General features: G+C 62.2%; 1 protein-coding gene across 14 annotated transcripts in view; it reads left to right on the forward strand.

Annotated features, from left to right (window-relative positions):
* Window positions 1-7,863: 7,863 nt before the first annotated feature.
* The window catches only part of FBRSL1 (fibrosin like 1), an 85,319-nt gene continuing 76,042 nt past the window's right edge, over window positions 7,864-17,140 (forward strand). For 7 of the 14 annotated variants that reach the window (XM_070043413.1, XM_070043415.1, XM_070043418.1 and 4 more), the window contains exon 1: window positions 7,866-8,238. In XM_070043413.1, the coding sequence (XP_069899514.1) occupies window positions 7,960-8,238 (279 nt within the window). In that variant the 5' untranslated portion in view covers window positions 7,866-7,959. Of the gene's footprint in view, window positions 8,239-17,140 lie in introns of all 14 variants that reach the window. The other 7 variants (XM_070043417.1, XM_070043423.1, XM_070043422.1 and 4 more) reach the window with 3 other exon arrangements.

Here is a 17,140-nt window from a genome sequence, read left to right on the forward strand (position 1 = left end):
TAAGATAAATAAAAGCCAATGCTGTAAGTAACGTTCTATTTCTTGATTGTTACATGGGTAACACGGAACACGTAACATTTTATGAGAATGCGTTGAGCCTTGCACTTTCCTAGCTGGAGACAATTAAGAATTGCAACTGGGCTTCCCTGGTGGCACAGTGGTTGGGAGTCCACCTGCCGATGCAGGGGACGCGGGTTCGTGCCCCGGTCCGGGAAGATCCCACATGCCATGGAGCAGCTGGGCCCGTGAGCCATGGCTGCTGAGCCTGTGCATCCGGAGCCTGTGCTCCGCAACGGGAGAGGCCACACCAGTGAGAGGCCCGCGTACCGCAAAACAAAACAAAACAAAACAAACAAAAAAAAAGGACGGTAACCTGTAATAAGAACACCTACAAAGAGTCTTGTGTTAGCTCAACTAAGAGATTAAATGAGTTAATGCAGGAAGAGGATTTGGAACCACATCTGACAGATAAACTCTCAAAAAGCAATGGCTGTTAGTGCCCTTGTCACCATCACCACCGCTGCGCCACCACAAGGTGCCCCCTCCGTGGCGAGCTTCTCCCGGCCCTACCTTTCTCTCCAGGTTCCGTCCCACACCATGTTCCCCTTCACTGTCACACTCATTGAAAGAGGTGCCTGTGCTTCCTAACGTCACACCCACAGCCAACCAGCCGTGGCAGAACCTGGTAACTTCGAGTGTAATGACTTGCTAACTACCCACCTCCAGTACTGACTGCAGGCCCCCGAGGGCCAAGTCTGTGCCCCTCGAGGTCACCACTGCCTCTGCTGCACACACAGATGTCCTGAAAGTCACTGCAGAACCAACAGCTGGTTCCCACAGGCTGGCAGAGCAGAAACGTTTCAGTCCCTGACCGCTGGGCTCATCACAGTCCATGCCTGAGGCACCCGGCTGTAGCTGAGGAGCTCTGTGAGGTCTTCTCTGAGCCTGGCTGCACGTCCCCTCTACCCTCCTCATCCCCATCTGCATCAGTCAGCTAGTCCACAACATGCTGAGTAACAAACAGCCCCAAGATCCCAGCTTCTTTGGACAATAAGTGTTTATGGTTCACGTGTTTGGACATTGGCTGGACTGCTCATTTCAGCTGGACTCACTCTAGGATGGGCGTGCCCAGCACTGTAGCCAGGGCACTCAGTCCTCAGTGTGTCTCACCCTCCCTATTCTCCTGGGTCCAGTGGGCTAGCCTGGGCACGGCCTTCTCACGGCCCTGGCAGAGGCATGAGAGAGCAAGTGGAAACACACAGGGTCTCCTGAGTCTAGGCTCAGAATGGGCACATGGCCACTTCCATCCCTTCCATGGACCAAGGCGAGGTTGTAGGGGCCTCTAGGAGGGGGTGCTGGTAGGGGAAGCAACGCACCCCCCTCAGGGTAGCAGCCTGCAGTCATTTCTTGTGGCCACAAAATGGGCAGCTTAAAGCAACAGAAACTCACTCTCTCCGAGTTCTGGGGGCCAGAGGTCTTAGATCAAGGTGCCAGCAGGCCTGTGCTCCCTCTGAAGGCTCTGAAAAGACTGCCTCTTTACTGCTGACCTGAACTTAGCAGGATGAGACTGCTGCAACCCTCACCTCCCAGGTGAAGCCAGTCTGAGTCCAGCCCGACCTGAGGCCCAGGTGCACATCTGAAGCTCCACAGCAGAGGAAGCCAGGCTGGGTTTGGGTTTCTGTCCACTTCAAGTGGAAAAGCCCTAGGGGTCCCTGCGGCCCTGTCCTCCCTCCCACAGGCTGCCACCCCCAACCTGCTGTGCATACCGCTCAGGGCCATGTTGGGGACACAGGGACAGTGCAGACAGGATCTCCCTGCCTTGCAAACACCCCTTTCTTTATTTTTTTATAAATTTATTTATTTATTTATTTTTAGCTGTGTTGGGTCTTCGTTGCTGCATGCGGGCTTTCTCTAGCTGTGGCAAGCAGGGGCTACTCTTCGTTGCAGTGTGTGTGCTTCTCATTGCAGTAGCTTGTCTTGTTGTGGAGCAGGGGCTCTAGGCGCGTGGGCTCAGTAGTTGTGGCTCGTGGGCTCCAGAGTGCAGGCTCAGTAGCTGTGGCGCACGGGCTTAGTTGCTCTGCAGCATGTGGGATCTTCCCGGATCAGGGCTTGAACCTGTGTCCCCTGCATTGGCGGGCGGATTCTTAACCACTGCGCCACCAGGGAAGTCCCCAAACACCCCTTTCTTGCATGAGCCTTCCACTCCTCCAAGGCTGGACCTGCTGGAAGACACCCTCCAAGGAGAATCAGGAAGCCGGGACTCCTGGGGCGCCCCAGACAAAGGATACTCAGGGCCCCCAGTGTGTGCGGCACGGAGTCAGGCCCACAGCTGCTCTTCTGGAGCTGACGCACTCACGAAGGAGAGGGTACCAAGATGGCAGGAGGGAGCCTGTGCCTGGAGAGGCCTTGGGCCCAGGGAGGTGCACTGCCTGTGGGACCGGGCCCCAAAGCCTGGCCTTCTGCGATGGGCGGATAGGGGTGGCGGGACAGCACTACGGGGTGTTGCCTGTGTGTCTCTAGCATGGCCAGGAGGCCGGGCAGCAGCTGTTAAGATAGAGCCTGGACAAACCCACGCTCCAGAGGGACCTCTCACAGCCGTCCCGGCGAGCCAAGCCCTTCCTCGGGGCTCCAGGAGGGGCAGGAGATGGAGGAAGCCCCCGGGGCTGCAGCCCAGAGCTGCCTGAGCCTCTCGGGGACGGGGGCTGGTGGGTCCTGACCCCGTGGGTGACGCTGGCAAGCCGGGCGCCTTGCAGGGCCCCCGGAGGTGAACTGACGGCTCTCGCTCTCACTTCTGCCTGCCAGAGCGCACGGACTTCTCACGTGGGCATCCCTGACCGGCCACTCGGCGAGGGGAATTCTGAGAAATGTTCCCACTCAGCTGGGTGAACCCAGCACGAAGCGCCCAACTGCACTTCGGGGAGGAGTGACATCTGAGTTAGGGCTGATGAAGAGGGAGGTTGTGGACAGGGTGGGGCAGTAGGGGGTCAGGACAGCTGGGCAGCCCCCGAGCAGCAGTGGCTCAGAGCCTAAGCACAGAGCAGGTCCTGAGCAGCAGGAATGAGTTGGGGGGGCACACTTGGGATGAGCACACCCAAATTCCAATCCCCTGGATACCCTGCTCAAAACAGATTCTAGGGAATCCCCTGGCGGTCCAGTGGTTAGGACTCTGCGCTTCCACTGCAAGGGGCGCAGGTTCCATCGCTGGTGGGGTAACTAGGATCCCACAAGCCTTGCAGCGTGGCCAAAAAAAAGGACAGAGTCTAATTTCAGTCAGAGGCCATTGGATTGGCGTAGCCTGGGCCCCTGTTGTGACAAATGGGAATATGGTCCCCAAATCTCTACTTCCTTCCTGTAGCAGGGACACACACACACACACACACACACACACACACACACGAGAATACAGCACCACCCTCCCCTCCCCACACTGGAGCGGTGGCCTCAACTTCCTGCCCCATGGGTGGCAGTCTTGGCTGAAAGACTTGCTTTGGACAGGACGTGAGCAGACATGATGAGGCTTAAACATAGACTTTCAAAGTGCCTGTGCAGTGTGGCTTGGCCCCATGAGTTTTGCAAAGAAAATGCCTCAGGTAGCTCACGTCTTGCAGCCTGGGTCCCAGAGAGAGACCCTTGAAACAGACCTGAACTTGACCCACAGTCTGAAGCTGAGCCCCTCCAGGAACCTGCAGCCCCACCGGCAAGAAAGAAAGAGTTATGTTCCAAGTCGCAGAGATTCCAGGGGCTGTTTGTCACACAGCATTAATATGGCAGGAACTAGGACACCTGCCCATTCCTGGGCCAGGAGAGGGGGGAGCGTGCAGTGGGCTGTCCACCCCTCCCAGACTGCACCCATGGAAGGAGGCTATGGAGGCACGCTTGCCAGAAGGAGGTGGGATGGATACTGGGAAGGTGGAAACCAACATCATCTCTCACCGTGCTGGAGCAAACAGCTGTTCACAGACGGGGCAGCAGGGGCTGGCCTGTTAGCAGGAACTCATTTTCTGGCTGTCACCCTACAAGCGAAAAGTATGTTTGAACCCCAAAGGAGCAGCTGACTCTGATGATTTATAGGGCCTGAAGCGGCCCTGTGAGGGCAAACTGAATTCTGAATACAATTCCACACCAATTACCTCTGCTCAGAGCCTGACAGAACAGCAGCGACTCTAAGACAAACCCAAACAGCGGAGACTGATGGGGCTGACAGGCCACCTGGAAGCAAATAACTTTCAGCGGTGCCTCTCAGAGCTCTGCTGGGGAGGGCGCTCTGCTGTGTGTGGTGACCGGGCGAGGGCCTGGCTCTGGGGATGGGCCCAGGGGAAGGCTGGCCTCACGGCAATGGGCTAGCAGGCTGGGGGTGGGATGGGGGGCTTCTCTCTGGCAGCGTCCTGCCCTTGGGGAGGGTCCCCTTTCCCCTGTTGGACTGGGAGGGATGAGTCCTCAGGGATGGGATGAGGCAGGAGAGACCTGGCCTGGCTGCAGACCAGAAAGCTGAGCCCCAGGGGCGTGGAGGGAGCTTGTGGGAAGGCAGAGAAGAGGGAGGAAATCAAGGTCATCAAGAGCCAGGTCCCGAGGGGCGCATCTCTCGGGGGAGGCGGAGCAAGAGGCGAAGAAGCCCTTTCTCATGTGAGCAAGAGGGGCGCACAACCTGTGGTCCCCAGCCCCGCAGCCCCGCTTGCTGGAAAGGCAGATCTCCAGGACCAGCTGAGTCCCTGGTACAGTAACAAGCCTCCTGCCTGTGTCACTCCAGGTGGAGTTCAGACCACCCACCACAGGGAGCGTCGTCATCACGCCCCACCCAGGGTTTACGGAAGGGACAGCTGATGCAGAGAAGTGAGACCATCTGCCCACAGTCCGATGACAGAAGCTGAGGTTGGAGCCCAGGTCCTAGATCTGCCCTGCCCAGCAGAGTAGCCACCAGCCGCAAGGGGCTGTTTCATTTCAGATTAAAGGTAATAAATAAAATGTACAGTTCAGTTCTTCAGCTGCATGAGCCACATCTCAAGGGCTCAAGAGCCTTGTATGGCTGGTGGCTACTGGACTGGACAGCATAGATCTAGAAAGTTCCCATCACTAGCATGGTGTAGAAGCTACCCCTTAGCCACTGTTGGTGTCCGCACTCCAAAGCCACCCCCCCATGTCTCTCCAGCAAGAAGAGAGCAAATGGGTGTGCAAGCAAACAGGTCAAAACGAGAGACACAGGGGCCCCGCCACCCCTTACACCAGCAGGGAGCGGAGGCTCCTGCAAACCCTGCGGAGCAGGTTCAGAGCCCTGGGAAGCGTACCCAGTCATTCTGTCACCATGTGCACAGCTGGGGGGGAAATGAGCACAAGGCAGGCAAGTAGGCTTCGGCCTCAGATTGCCCCACCCTGCCCCTCTCCAGAGGGGAGGTTCCCTGGGCCCAGAATCCTGAGGAGATGGCGGCAGCTGGTCCCTAAGGCGCTGGCCAGCCACCTGGAAATGAATCGAGGGAGGGAAACACCTGGGGGGGGAGGGGGTGCTCCCCAGGAGAGCTAAGAAACTCAGAGAGGAGTTCCCACAGGGCATCTACAGAGACCCCATCCTTCACCCTGAACGCACATCCAAGCGTCTTCAAGAACAGATGAGCAGACACAGTCATTTCTACACTTGAAAATTTCAACACTAGAAGCTGGACCTTCCCAAGCATTGCTCTAGGAGGGTGGGGAAGGGGTGACAAGGAAGGGCCCATAGGAAGCCCCTACAGTCCCCAAGGTCAGTTCAGCAGCCCAGGCTGCAGGTCTCTGAGGCCTCCGGAGCAGGTATGGGGCCTGGAGACCCCTCTGGGGATGGGCAGGCAGGCCCAAGGGCCTAGATCCAAATGAAACCCGAAAGATTTCCCCTGGGACCACCCCCCAACACAGATTTTCTGGCCTTCTGTCCTCAGAGGGGAATTAGGGGAGGACGAATGCAGAGAAAGTTCTCTGCGTTCCTAACAAGGCTCTGAAAAATCAAAAGGGATATGCTGCTGGGGGAAGTCAGAGAGGCTAGGAGAGGCTGGGGGGAGGGCCCAGAGCAGAGGGAGCCTGGCAGGATGGGCCTGGGAGGACTGGAGGTTGGTCTGGAGGTCTGAGCTCCCCACCACCCCCGTATCCAGAAGTTTGCAGAGCAGCCTTCCCAGCCACCCCCAGGGACAACCCTGCCAACAGCCTGTGACAACCCAGACCACACAGCTCCCTGCCCTGTGCACGCTGGGGCCCTGGGCTGGCTGCTGGCTGGCCCCCTCTCATCTGGTGGGTCTCAGCTCGAACTGCCACTCCTCAGAGGCCTTCCGGGACCACCCCATGCGCACTTCCTGTGACACTTCCCTGTCAGTTTTCTTCAAGTTGCCCTTCCATATTACGTTATTTGGCTGCGCTCATGCTCTCTCACTTCTAAAAGGGCCATCTGTCTCACCGACTACTGCATCACGAACAGCGCTGGGACGGAGGGCATTTGGTATATGTGTGCTAAATGAATTGATGACCTTAAGGTTTGAGGAAGACAGCTGGCCCCTCCCGACCTGCAGTCGGTCCTCACCAGTCTCCATGCGTGAAAGAGGAAGGTCCCCCTGGACCTAGCTTTCAACTCTCAGGCTGCCCTTTCTCATCCGTTCCTGCCCTGGTGCAGCCCTGGATGGGGAGCAGCCCCTGCACCCCAAATTGCTGTCTCTGTGCCAACCAGGCACGCCCGGGGCCTCCCACCCAGAGGGGTGAGGTGGGGAACTTGACCCAGGAGAAGGGAGAGGGGCTGCACTTCGTGTAGAACTCCCCCTTCCCAGACTAGAACCCAGAGGTTGGGGTGCCTGGGCAGGGGCCGGTGGAGAGCACGGGGAAGCCGTGGAGGGGCAAGACCAGCCTGCAGGAAGCTCCCGGGGGAACAGGGGCAGGAGACACGTGAAGAAGTCCTGGACTGGGGCGCAGGGTAGTGAGGGGCCGAGAAACTGTCACCCGACTTTCACACGCCCCCACTCGGGGCGGAGGTGGTCTGTGCCCCTCCACAAGCAGAGTAAGACCCTTACCCTCCACTGTATCAGGAGTGGCGGCGAGGACGCCCCACCCTCGGCCCTCGCATCAGGGCTGGGACGAGGACGCCTCACCCATGCTCACCCTGCGGGGGCGGGGGCGGAAGGGGGTGACGGTGAGCGTGGAGAGGCCCCCACTTTTCTGCTCATGCGCTCCCATTTAAAGATTCTTCGGAACGAGGCTGCGCCTGGCGAGGCGCAAAGACGCCCCCCCCACCCCGCAACTGAAACAGCGGGCAGCGATCCAACTCCCCACACCTCTCACTTTCAGGGACGCCTGCCCAGGTGCGAGCGGAGGGGCGGGAAGCGCGTCGGCCTCCCAACTGCCTTCCCCGAGGGGCGGGATGACGGCGGGGCGGAGCGCGGCTCGGGCGGGGCGGGGCCGGAGGCGGGGCGGTGGGGCAAGGCCGAGGGGCAGAACGCGGCCTGGGCGGGGCCAGGAGGGGCGGGGCCAGGACGGGGCCAGGGCGGGGCGGGGCTCGTGTCGGCCCTGCTGAAGCGCCCACTTCCTCTGGCGCCGGCTGCCTGGCGGAAGTACGTCAGTTGTTATCCGCTCGGGGCGCCGCTGCCATCGCCGCCTCACGAGCCCAGGCGCCTCAGCCCCGGTCCGCGCCCCGCCCGCCCACCGGGCCTCCGCCCAGCCTTCGCCCGCCGCCAGCCGCCCGCCGCCAGTCGCGCATGGGGCGTGCCCCCGGGGCCGCGGCCGACGGCCGCTGAGCGCCGGCCGCCCCGCCGATGCGCGCGGCCTCCCGCGCCGAGGCGCCCAGGCCGCGCCGGGCCCGGGGCTGAGGCCACCCGCGCGGCATGTCTGGCCCGGCCCGCTGCCCGCCGCCGCCCACGGCCGGAGTCGGCGCGGTCCGCACCGAGCCCGGCGGTGCCGCGTAGCGCAGCGGCAGCGGAGCGGGAGCCCGACGGCGCGGCCGCAAGGTCACCGCGCGCCATGGAGGCCAAGGTCCGCCAGAGCCGGCGCTCGCGCGCGCAGCGGGACCGCGGCCGGCGCCGGGAGGCGGCCCGCGACGCCCGCGACCAGAGCGCGTCGTCGGGGGACGAACCCGAGCCCGGGCCCGGCAAGGAGAACACGGGCCTGCCCCGCGCGCCCCCGCCCCGCGCCGCCGCCGCGCGCCCCCCGCGCCGCCGCCGCCGCGAGTCCAGCTCGCAGGAGGAAGAGGTCATCGATGGCTTCGCCATCGCCAGCTTCAGCACGCTGGAGGCCTTGGAGGTAGGTGGTCCCCCCGCGAGCATGCTGCCGCGGGGTCGCGAGCGGGAAGCCCCTGGGGCATGGGCACACCCACCCCTTAGGGCTCCCCGGGCTGCGTGGGCCCCGCGCGCCCGGCAGGTTGCTCCTGGAGGACCCGGCAACGTGCATTGGGTGCAGGTGTGTTTGTGTCTTGAGGTGCTGGGGGGAAAAGTCTCTAAATTACACTGTCCGAACTGGGGGCTGTCTGGCTACTCAGCCGGTCTTTTTTCAATTGTGTTTCTGTTGCCAAAATGTCACTTGATTCGGTTCAGGATGAGCTAGGGAGGTGGACACTGCTGGACTTGGTGGAGGCCGTGATAAAATGGATACATGGGGAATTCCTCCTGTTCCTCTCCTCCTCCTTGAGGTTTCTGTTTAGACGGGGAGAGGGAGGGTCATGTTTTATCCCCCTCTCTGCGACCGCTGTTTGCTGCGTGGTTAATAGGATGGCAAAAAAAAAGTTGTTTGTCTGGTTGAGGTATCATGGACAGTATTTGTTGAGCAAATGCTTCCCTTCTCGCCTGGAACCAAGAGAGTGGAGAAGGAAATGGATGCTGTCAGAGTTGGCAAGTGGACCGATTGGGCCTGGGTAGGAATGCCGCCTGGCTGCGGAGTCCCGTGAGCCCCAGCCAGCCCGCCCCTGCACCCTCCAGGGGCCCCAGGAAGCACTTATTTTGGGGGACCAGCACCCGCTGGGTTTGGGGCCCCAGGGACCGCTCAGTTAACAGCTCCCCTTTTCCTGGGGGTTGGGGGCCAGTGGCCTAGGACTCACCAGTCACAGAGGCTGAGCTTTGGGGGAAGGGAAGTCCCCACAGTGCAGGTCTCTGCAGTGAGCCCCCTCCCAGGGGTGCCCCGGGTCCGTAGAGAGCCTCAGGGTCAGGTGCTGGCAGCCAGGGAGAGGTGGCCCAGGGACAGGTTTGCCCCTTCTTGTCTGGGCACATGGATGCACAGAGGTGGGGCACCTGTGTCAGGATCGTCTGTTGTGCACATCTGGGAGGCCTGAGATGCCTCCTGGGCCTAGGGGTCCTCAGCGAACGCGCTTTGGTGGGGTGTGGTGGCACGTGCCTTGGCTCCGTACTGGGCAGGGGAGGTCCCAGGGCTGAGTTTTCTGCCTTTGTACAAGCCAGGTCCTGCCCTGCGGCCTCTGAGGGGATACACCACCCACCTTCCAGAAGTGTACCCGCTCTGCCCCGTGGGGAAAAGACAAAACCCCTGCTGCGGCCTCCGAAGCCCTGCGTCCCATCAGCTGGCCTCTGCCACCTGCCATCGTCTCACACCGGCATATCAGCCCCTTTCGGGTTTTGCCTCAGGGCCTCCGTACTTGCAGTTCCCTCTGCCTGGGTTGTTTGGCGCCTTCTTGTCTCAGACGCAAATGTCACTCTGAGAGGCCCTCTCCGGGCATGGCCTGAAGCAGCGTGCCTTTCCCCCCAGCTGTCCATCTCCCCGTCTTATTTCACAAACTTTCTCTGCTGTCAGTTAGCACTCTTTCCGAAGCTGTCTGCTCTGTTGTGATGCTCTCCCCGCCAGAACTTGTAGCTGAAAGAGAGCAGGCCCCATGTCTGTGTGTGTGTGTGTGTGTGTGTCCCCTGCGGGGTCCTAGTGCCCCATACGTGTTTGTGGAATGAACCAGTGAGAGGAGAAGCTGAGGTTCAGGAAAGCTGCGCCCAGGGTCACTCGGCGCACCTGTCGGGTCCACACGCCGCCCGCAGTGGCTCTGGCTGCGCCCCTTCTGCATCAGGGGCCGGAAGGTGCAGCCTCGGCTTTAGGGGACTTCTGCAGGCTCAGACCAGCCCGGCCGGGTCATAGTGAGACTGAGCTTGCGTTCTGCTTGGCGTTCACACAGCCGCACCACCCCAGGGCCACTCCGTGCCCCTTTCTCTGCCCTTCTGAGCCAGGGAGGAGCCTGCCTGCCTTGGAAAGTACGGGGCTTCTGGACGAGTCATAACTTCTCGACCAGCCCCGCTCGTTTGGCCTCATTTCTTGCTAAAGTGTAGTGGTTTTCCCCCAGAGTTCAGATAGTTGATAATGAGGCTGATAGTGACAGCTAGCACTCAGCAGATGAGTGTGCTCTACCAGGTGCTGTTCTGAGGCCTGCGTGTCCCCACGGCACAGATGGGGACATTGAGGCCCGGCACCGTGAGCGTTGAGGCCTCAGCCTGCCTGGCCTCAGAGCTCTGCCAAGCCCTTGGGGGTCCGTCTTGGCCTCCATGCGGACACAGGCTGCCACCCCTGGAGCATAACCTAATGTTGGATGTGGCCCTGCTCAGGAGGTGGGACCTGTGCGCGGTGCCAGTGTCCCTCAAGTTCTCCTTGCCTTTGTCCTGAGGATGCAGGCCCCAGTCTGGGCAGGGGGTCTCACACCTGAGCCCTGGTCCCCATCGGCTTTCTGAGTCTGCATCTATCTGTGTGGGGACAGTGAGCAGGTAGCAGTGGGACAGCGGTCTTGTGGTTTGGGCAGGACTGGGGCTCTTTCTTCTGTTCTCACTGACCAGGGACATTTGGGACAGACTGATGGACAGCCCTTGCTGTCCCTCTGATTCCTGTGATGTCTCCACCTCCCAGTGTGTTGACCAGAGGTGATGGGAAGGCCCTTGGGGGCAGGCCAGAGCTGCACTGTGGTTCTCTCCCCAGGTCCTCTCAACCTTTCTTCCTTATGGCAGATCTGCCCTCCGACCGCAGGGCAGGTTGTGCGGGCCCCGAGGTCTCCCGGGAGTCGCCTCGCAGGCAGTCAGGACGTGCCCAGCAGACCTACTGTGCGCCTCCTGGGGCTTTCCCTCAGGGCCGCCAGCCCTTGCCCTCAGCTCCGTCTCTGCAGGTCTGGAGAGAAAGCATTTGCCGCTAGAACCACTCTTCTGGTTGGGCATCCATGTGATTCTTTGTTAACTTGCTTTTCGAACAGCAAAACACTTTTACGTGCTTCAAAAGTCAAGGTTTATGACAAGGTGTATTTTGAAAAAAGTCAGGTCCAAACTCAGCCTCCTTCAGTGACCACTCTCGCCAGCCCGAGGCCTTTCCAGAGCATGTTGTGCAGCTGTAACCACGCTTTCAGTCTTGTGTCTCCTTTTGTGCAGCAGGAAAAGGTTATTTACCACATCTGTACACATGTCTGGGAGGTGTGTACCCGGGAATAGAGATGGAAAGGAAAAGACCCCACATTTTAGCTGTGGTCGCAGGTGACTGCCTTCCTCTAATTCTGTTTCCTACACGCTGACCAACACGTGTTACTCTTATGAGCACAGAGCACACCCCGAGGCTGCACGTGAGCTGCTGCACGTGGAGTCGTGCCTGGGGAGCCCTGCCCCTGCCGCACTCCACGCGGGGGGGCTGCCCAGGGGCTTGCTGTGCATTTCCCCTAAAAATAATGGCGCTCTTCCAGCTTGGGAGGCAAGCCTCACGCCCGCTGAGCTGTGGGATCAGGTCTGGACCTGGCCCTGTGGGGGGTCGGGGAGTCGGTGAGGGGTGCCGAGACGCCCCCTACCCCCGGCTACATCAGGAGGCTCAATGGTGGTGGTCTGTCTGCGCGCCGGGTTCAGCGGCCCACAGGGGCGGAGAGCACGTGGTCTGTGCTGGCTCTGGGTGCTCAGGGAGCTGGGGTGTAGTCCCCACGGCCCATGGATGGAAGCCCATGCTGTTGGTTTGCCTGCGGGGCCACGTGTCCAGCCCAGCCCTCTGACGGGGAAGCAGGGCTGAGACCACGCAGATGATTGGGCTCTGTGAGGAGAGCCAGCAGCCGGAGAAGCCTTCAGCTTGCAGAGCGTCTGAGCCTCCAGGCCAGAGCACCTCCTCCAGGCTGCCTTCTAGTCTTCAGATGGGGAAACTGAGGCTGGGCGGGGGGACAAGTCCTCGCCCAGGATCTGCCCACCACAGTCCCAGTCCGCAGATGGGAAGAGACAGAGGGTGGTCCTACGTGACATCGAAGGGGCAGCCTTTTCCTGCACTGCAGGAGCAACGTTGTGGCCCGGGCCGGCTGTCCCACCTCTAGGGAAGGGCTGTCCCTTCTGAGCACCGCGGGGATCAACGCCAGACTGCAGAGCCCGAGGCTGCACCAGGCTGGGAGGGCTCAGCTGCGTCCCCCGCGTCACCACGTATCCATCGCGGGCAGTAGGATCACAGAGCGAACACTCAGAGGTGACACCCAGCGTGGAGGCAGCCACAGTCCTGACGGACGTTCAGCTCGTTACCCTCGCCTGCCCCTGAGCACAGGTGAGGGTCTTGAGCCCCATGCAGGAGGCCAGGGCCATCTCCTGCGCTCCGGCACGCTGGCCCACTCCCCTGCTCCCATGGCTGGGGCTTGCACACACAGCACTTGTGGCCCCTGGGCCTTGGTTTCCCTGTGTGTCCCACCCACGCTGTGAAGGCCGGCGGGGGGCTGACGACAGGAAAGGTGGTGGACATCCGTCTCCCCACCGCCACCCTCTCCTGGGCCTTGGTTTCCCTGTGTGTCCCACCCACGCTGTGAAGGCTGGCGGGGGGCTGACGACAGGAAAGGTGGTGGACGTCCGTCTCCCCACTGCCACCCTCTCCTGGGCGCCTGGAGGCTGTGCTGCGCCTGGGGCAGAGCGTCGTGGGCCCCCGCGGCCTGCAGCCTCCCCTTCCCACAAGCTGAGTTTGCCCCGGTGGTGCGGCCCGGGGGCAGCTGCACCCCGCTTTCCCTTTGCCCCACCCTGGCTTCTGGGCAGTGTGCGCATGTCTGCGCTGCGGAGGGCTGGGGGCCCGGGTATGCGTGTCAGGCGGGCAGAGTCGGCCTTCTGTAGGAGGGATGCTGGCGCTTGGAAACCACCCCTACCGTGGGCGTGGGGTCACTGTGAGCTGGGGGCCGCCAGAGTGACAGCAGTGGCACGCAGTGAGACACCCGCTGGGGGACACCACCGTCCTGGCCTTGACCCGTCTGGTTCACGTGCTCTGCGCAGAGCCCTGGGAGCGGGGAGCCATGGTCACGGGGGCCCTGTGCAGATGGGGAGAGTGAAGCATTGGCCTGGCCTCTGCCACTCACCTGGGGCAGGGCCCAGGTGCCTGCTGTGGTCTTGCTGCCCAGGCCGTGCTGCCCGCCTGCCTGCCGGCCCGCACTCCTCTGCCGAGAGCCCCTTTCTGCCTCCTTGGCGACTGGCGTACCTGCTGGCCCTGGTGCCCCTGAGGATGTGTCCCCAGGTGCAGCCTCGTGAGGCCCCTGGGCAGCCGGCCCGCCTCCCAGTCAGAGGCTTTCAGCACCGTGGGTTGCGTAGCTGAGCCGTGGCCCCCCTCATCCAGCCCTGGCAGCCTCCCTCTCCTGGACGGCTGCTCGGGACGGTCTCTCGTCGCTCTCGCTCCTTGCGGCCCAGGCAGCGGTGGCCCCAAGGTAGGCGAAGGCAGGCCCGCATGAGGCTGCCGGGCCTCTGGCAGCAACCGCTGGCCACCAGGGAGGGCTCTGACCCGTCCTTCTCTCCTGACTCACTAAGCATCGATAAGCAGTGGCCGTGCCCGTGCTGGCTGCGGGCTTGGCTCCAGGCAGATAGGTGACTAGACTCGCCGGAGGCTGGGGGGAGGTCACGGGCTGTCATGACAGCGTCCGCCGTGCAGGCCAGGCGGCTGCTGGGCAGGAGCCGGCACGGGTGGGGCTCTCAGGTGGAGACGCCTGGGGAAGGTGGGTGAGGCGCTAGTCGGCTGGGGTGAGGGTGGGGATGTGGGTGGTCACTGGGGTCACCTGAGGCGCTTTCTCCCTCGGGAGCCGGAATCTGAAACCCGCATGGAGTCAAGTGCTTTGGGGACTTGGGGCAGACGTATTTGGCTCCAGTTGGGTGTGGAGAACCTTCCAGTGCCCTGGTTTCCCACAGTAGTCCTGGAAGGAAAACGCACTGCGCTACTCCCTTCATTCAGCTCACCAGGACTCTGTGTGAGTGTGGCGGGCGAGCTGATGGGATCCTGGTGCGCGCGGAATGTATGTGAGGGCAGGGACTGCCGGGTCACAGCCTGGCTTGGGGAAGCGTCTCAGTGGCCCCGGCTCTGCTCCTTCCTTGGAGCAGCCACCTGGGGCGGTCGCTGCCCTCTGGACGCCGCACGGAGCAGCACACGCTGACCGGCCGCAGGTGCCTGCAGGTCCCAGACAAGGGAGGGTTCTCTGGTGAGAGCTTAGCGTCAGCCGGTGACTGTGGTGAGCAGAGCCGCCATCTGCGCGAGGCACACGTGTGGCCCTGGCAGGGGGCCGCCACTCACACACCACTGCCAGGAAGGAGTGGGAGGCCCGAGTCCGGCCCGTCTGTGGTGATGCCGAGAGCCACGGAAACAGGAGCGACGGCCTCCGGGGCCTCGGCTCACTTCATCCTCCTAGCAGCCCTTGCAGTGGGTGCTTGCTGTTCCATTGTATAGACGAGAAAACTGAGGCATGGGGGTTAAGTCACTCTTTGAGTCTACAGGGCTGGCAAGTGGCAGCGCGGGATGGGAGCCAGGCACAGGGCGTGGGTCTGTGCTGCTCCTTGGGGGCTGGGGGTGGAGGCCATGTGACCAGAGAGCGGCAGGGCTCCCACCTGTCCAGCCTGGGCTTCACCTTTCTGGCCTAGGGCTGCGTGTCTGGCCACCCTGCCTTTCCTGTCCTTGGGAGGGAGGGGCCTCGCAGTTTCACGCTGAGTCAAGAGTTGACCCTGTGAGGATCAGGTTCCTGGTGGGTCCTCCAGACCAGCTTCCATGGGAGCTCCAGCCCTGCGTGGCCATCAGCCACGTCCTGAATCCTCTCCCCTGGCCCTGTCCCACTGGTCGCCCCCAGTCTGACATATTGTGCCACCTCGGGTGCCTGGCAGCTGCCACCCTCCCTGCAAATACTCTGCAGCCTTGGGTGGGGTGTTCTTGTGGCCCCAGGGCTCCCGTCTCTGTACGAGCCAATCCCCACAGGGACCGTGGGTCTGCCATGACCCCATCACTCAGCTGACCTCACACACCACAGCTGTCCCTTCTGCCCCCCAGCCCTGGACCCACATGCTGGTCCTCAGACCCTGGCAGGCCTCTAGCCGATGCTTTTCCCACGTGCTGCCTGGCCTGCCCTCAGCCCTGGCTCCGCCTGCGGCCCAGTGAGGATTTGTCAGACAGGAATGCTCATAGACTCGTCTGGATACAGCCAGGGGCCCCTGGCTCCAGAGATCACATCTCTGCCTGGCCCAGATCCCCTAGGGGTCCCTGTCTGTCATCTGCGGAATGAACCCACGTTCCCCTCGAGGCCTGGCCCTACCCATCTCCTCACCTCGGTCCCTGCACCCAGGAACGTCTGCCTTGGGGCCTTTGCCCAGCTCTCGCCGTCACCCAGGAGCAAGTTGAGGATGCTTCTTCCGAGGCCCTCCCAGCCAGCTGAGGTGGCCAGTGAAGCTAGTGAGTGTCTCCCTCTCCTCACGTGTGGCCCCTGCCAGCCCTGTGCCTGCTCCGGGTCTCAGTTTCCTCGTCTAGGGAGTGACAAGGTGGAAGTACCTGCCGCGTGGTCCTGCGCCCTCCCCGTCTCCTCTTCGAGGCCCTTCTCTGAGCTTGTTTCTCTTTGTGCCCCACCCGAACGGAAGGCAGGCACGAGATGCTTCAGCAGCAGCGGCCGCGGCCCCGTCCCCCACAGCTTCCCCTGCCGGGCCAGGACAGTGTGGGATGCGCTGTCTTGGCGTGGAGGAGCTGGCGGGTCATGCCGAGAGGGGCCTGGACAGACTGACCTCGCAATGTCACTGTCAGGACAGTGGCTGTGACCGTAAATCCCAGTCGAGTGCGGGGCAGAGGGTGGCCCAGGCCGTCGGCCAGGGTCGCGGTGGGGGACCCACACGTGGACGTGGTCTTGGGTGGCGGCTCAAGCGGACCCACAGGGCGCAGACCTGGGCAGGCGGCCGCCTTCTTCCGCCAGGCATCGTCTGGCTTGTCTTCAGCAATGGGGTGGGTCTGTGTTTTGTTTCCAGGTGACTTCTCTGTCCTGGCACACTGCGGGGGCTCACTGGATATGTGAAGGGGTGGGTACAGGGCCTGGGAGGGGCCTCCCTCCCGGAGGGGCTCCCCACTCACGTGCAGGGGGCTGGCGCTCGGAAAGCACTCCAGATGCCGTGGTCGTCCTGCTGGAGGCCCGGCTCCTGACTCCCGGCTCCCTGACCACCTGCCATCCAGCCATGCCGGCCTCACCAGGTGTTCAGCGGGCCAGCGGGAAACGGACCCAGAGGGACCAGGATGCAACGAGGCAGGTTCTGGAAGCTTCCGGAGCAGCTGAGATGTCAGTGAGGCCTTCAGGAAATGGTCCTCAAGGGCCAGGTGACTCAGGCAACATGACTTGCCTGGAGGGTTGGCACACTGGGCGTGGGGTTGAGGAGAAGACGGGCAGCGGTGCCTGTGTGGTGTGAATGTGACTTAGGCAGTGGACGGGTCAGGGAGGACAGTTCTGTCCCAGCAGCACAGCTGGAGGTGGTGACTGGACCTGGTCCCCACGCCAGGGTTGGGACAGCCGGGACAGCTCCCAGTTCAGCATTCAAGCCCTGAGAGAGGTCAGCGGCAGGTGCTGGAGGTGTCCCCGGCCTTCCTGCACCTGGAGCAGGGCCCGGGGTGGGGGTCAGGCCAGGCAAAGGGACCTTCTCACCCCTCCATCCTGGCCCCGAGCCCACTGTGTGGGCAGGGAGGGGCTCTGGTGAAGGCTGTCTAAATGAAGGAAGATGCTGTCGTCATGGTTCACGGGGCCTCCTCAGTGTCTCTAGGACTTCCCTGATTTTGGCACTGGAGTCCCACGTCGTCACCAGAGCCTCCTTAGTCCCAGGCAGGCGTGGAGAGTTGGTCACTTGGGGGTGTCAGGCACCAGTTGCTGGTGGGTGGTGCAGAAGCTGCCTCCTATCTGGCCAGGGGGAAGGGGAGGGGGTTCCCGCTTGGGGAGAGACCCTGCGCTAAGCCACCTGCTCCCCCGACCACAGGA

Source organism: Globicephala melas, chromosome 13, assembly GCF_963455315.2.
Source record: "Globicephala melas chromosome 13, mGloMel1.2, whole genome shotgun sequence".
Taxonomy (NCBI): Eukaryota; Metazoa; Chordata; class Mammalia; order Artiodactyla; family Delphinidae; genus Globicephala; species Globicephala melas.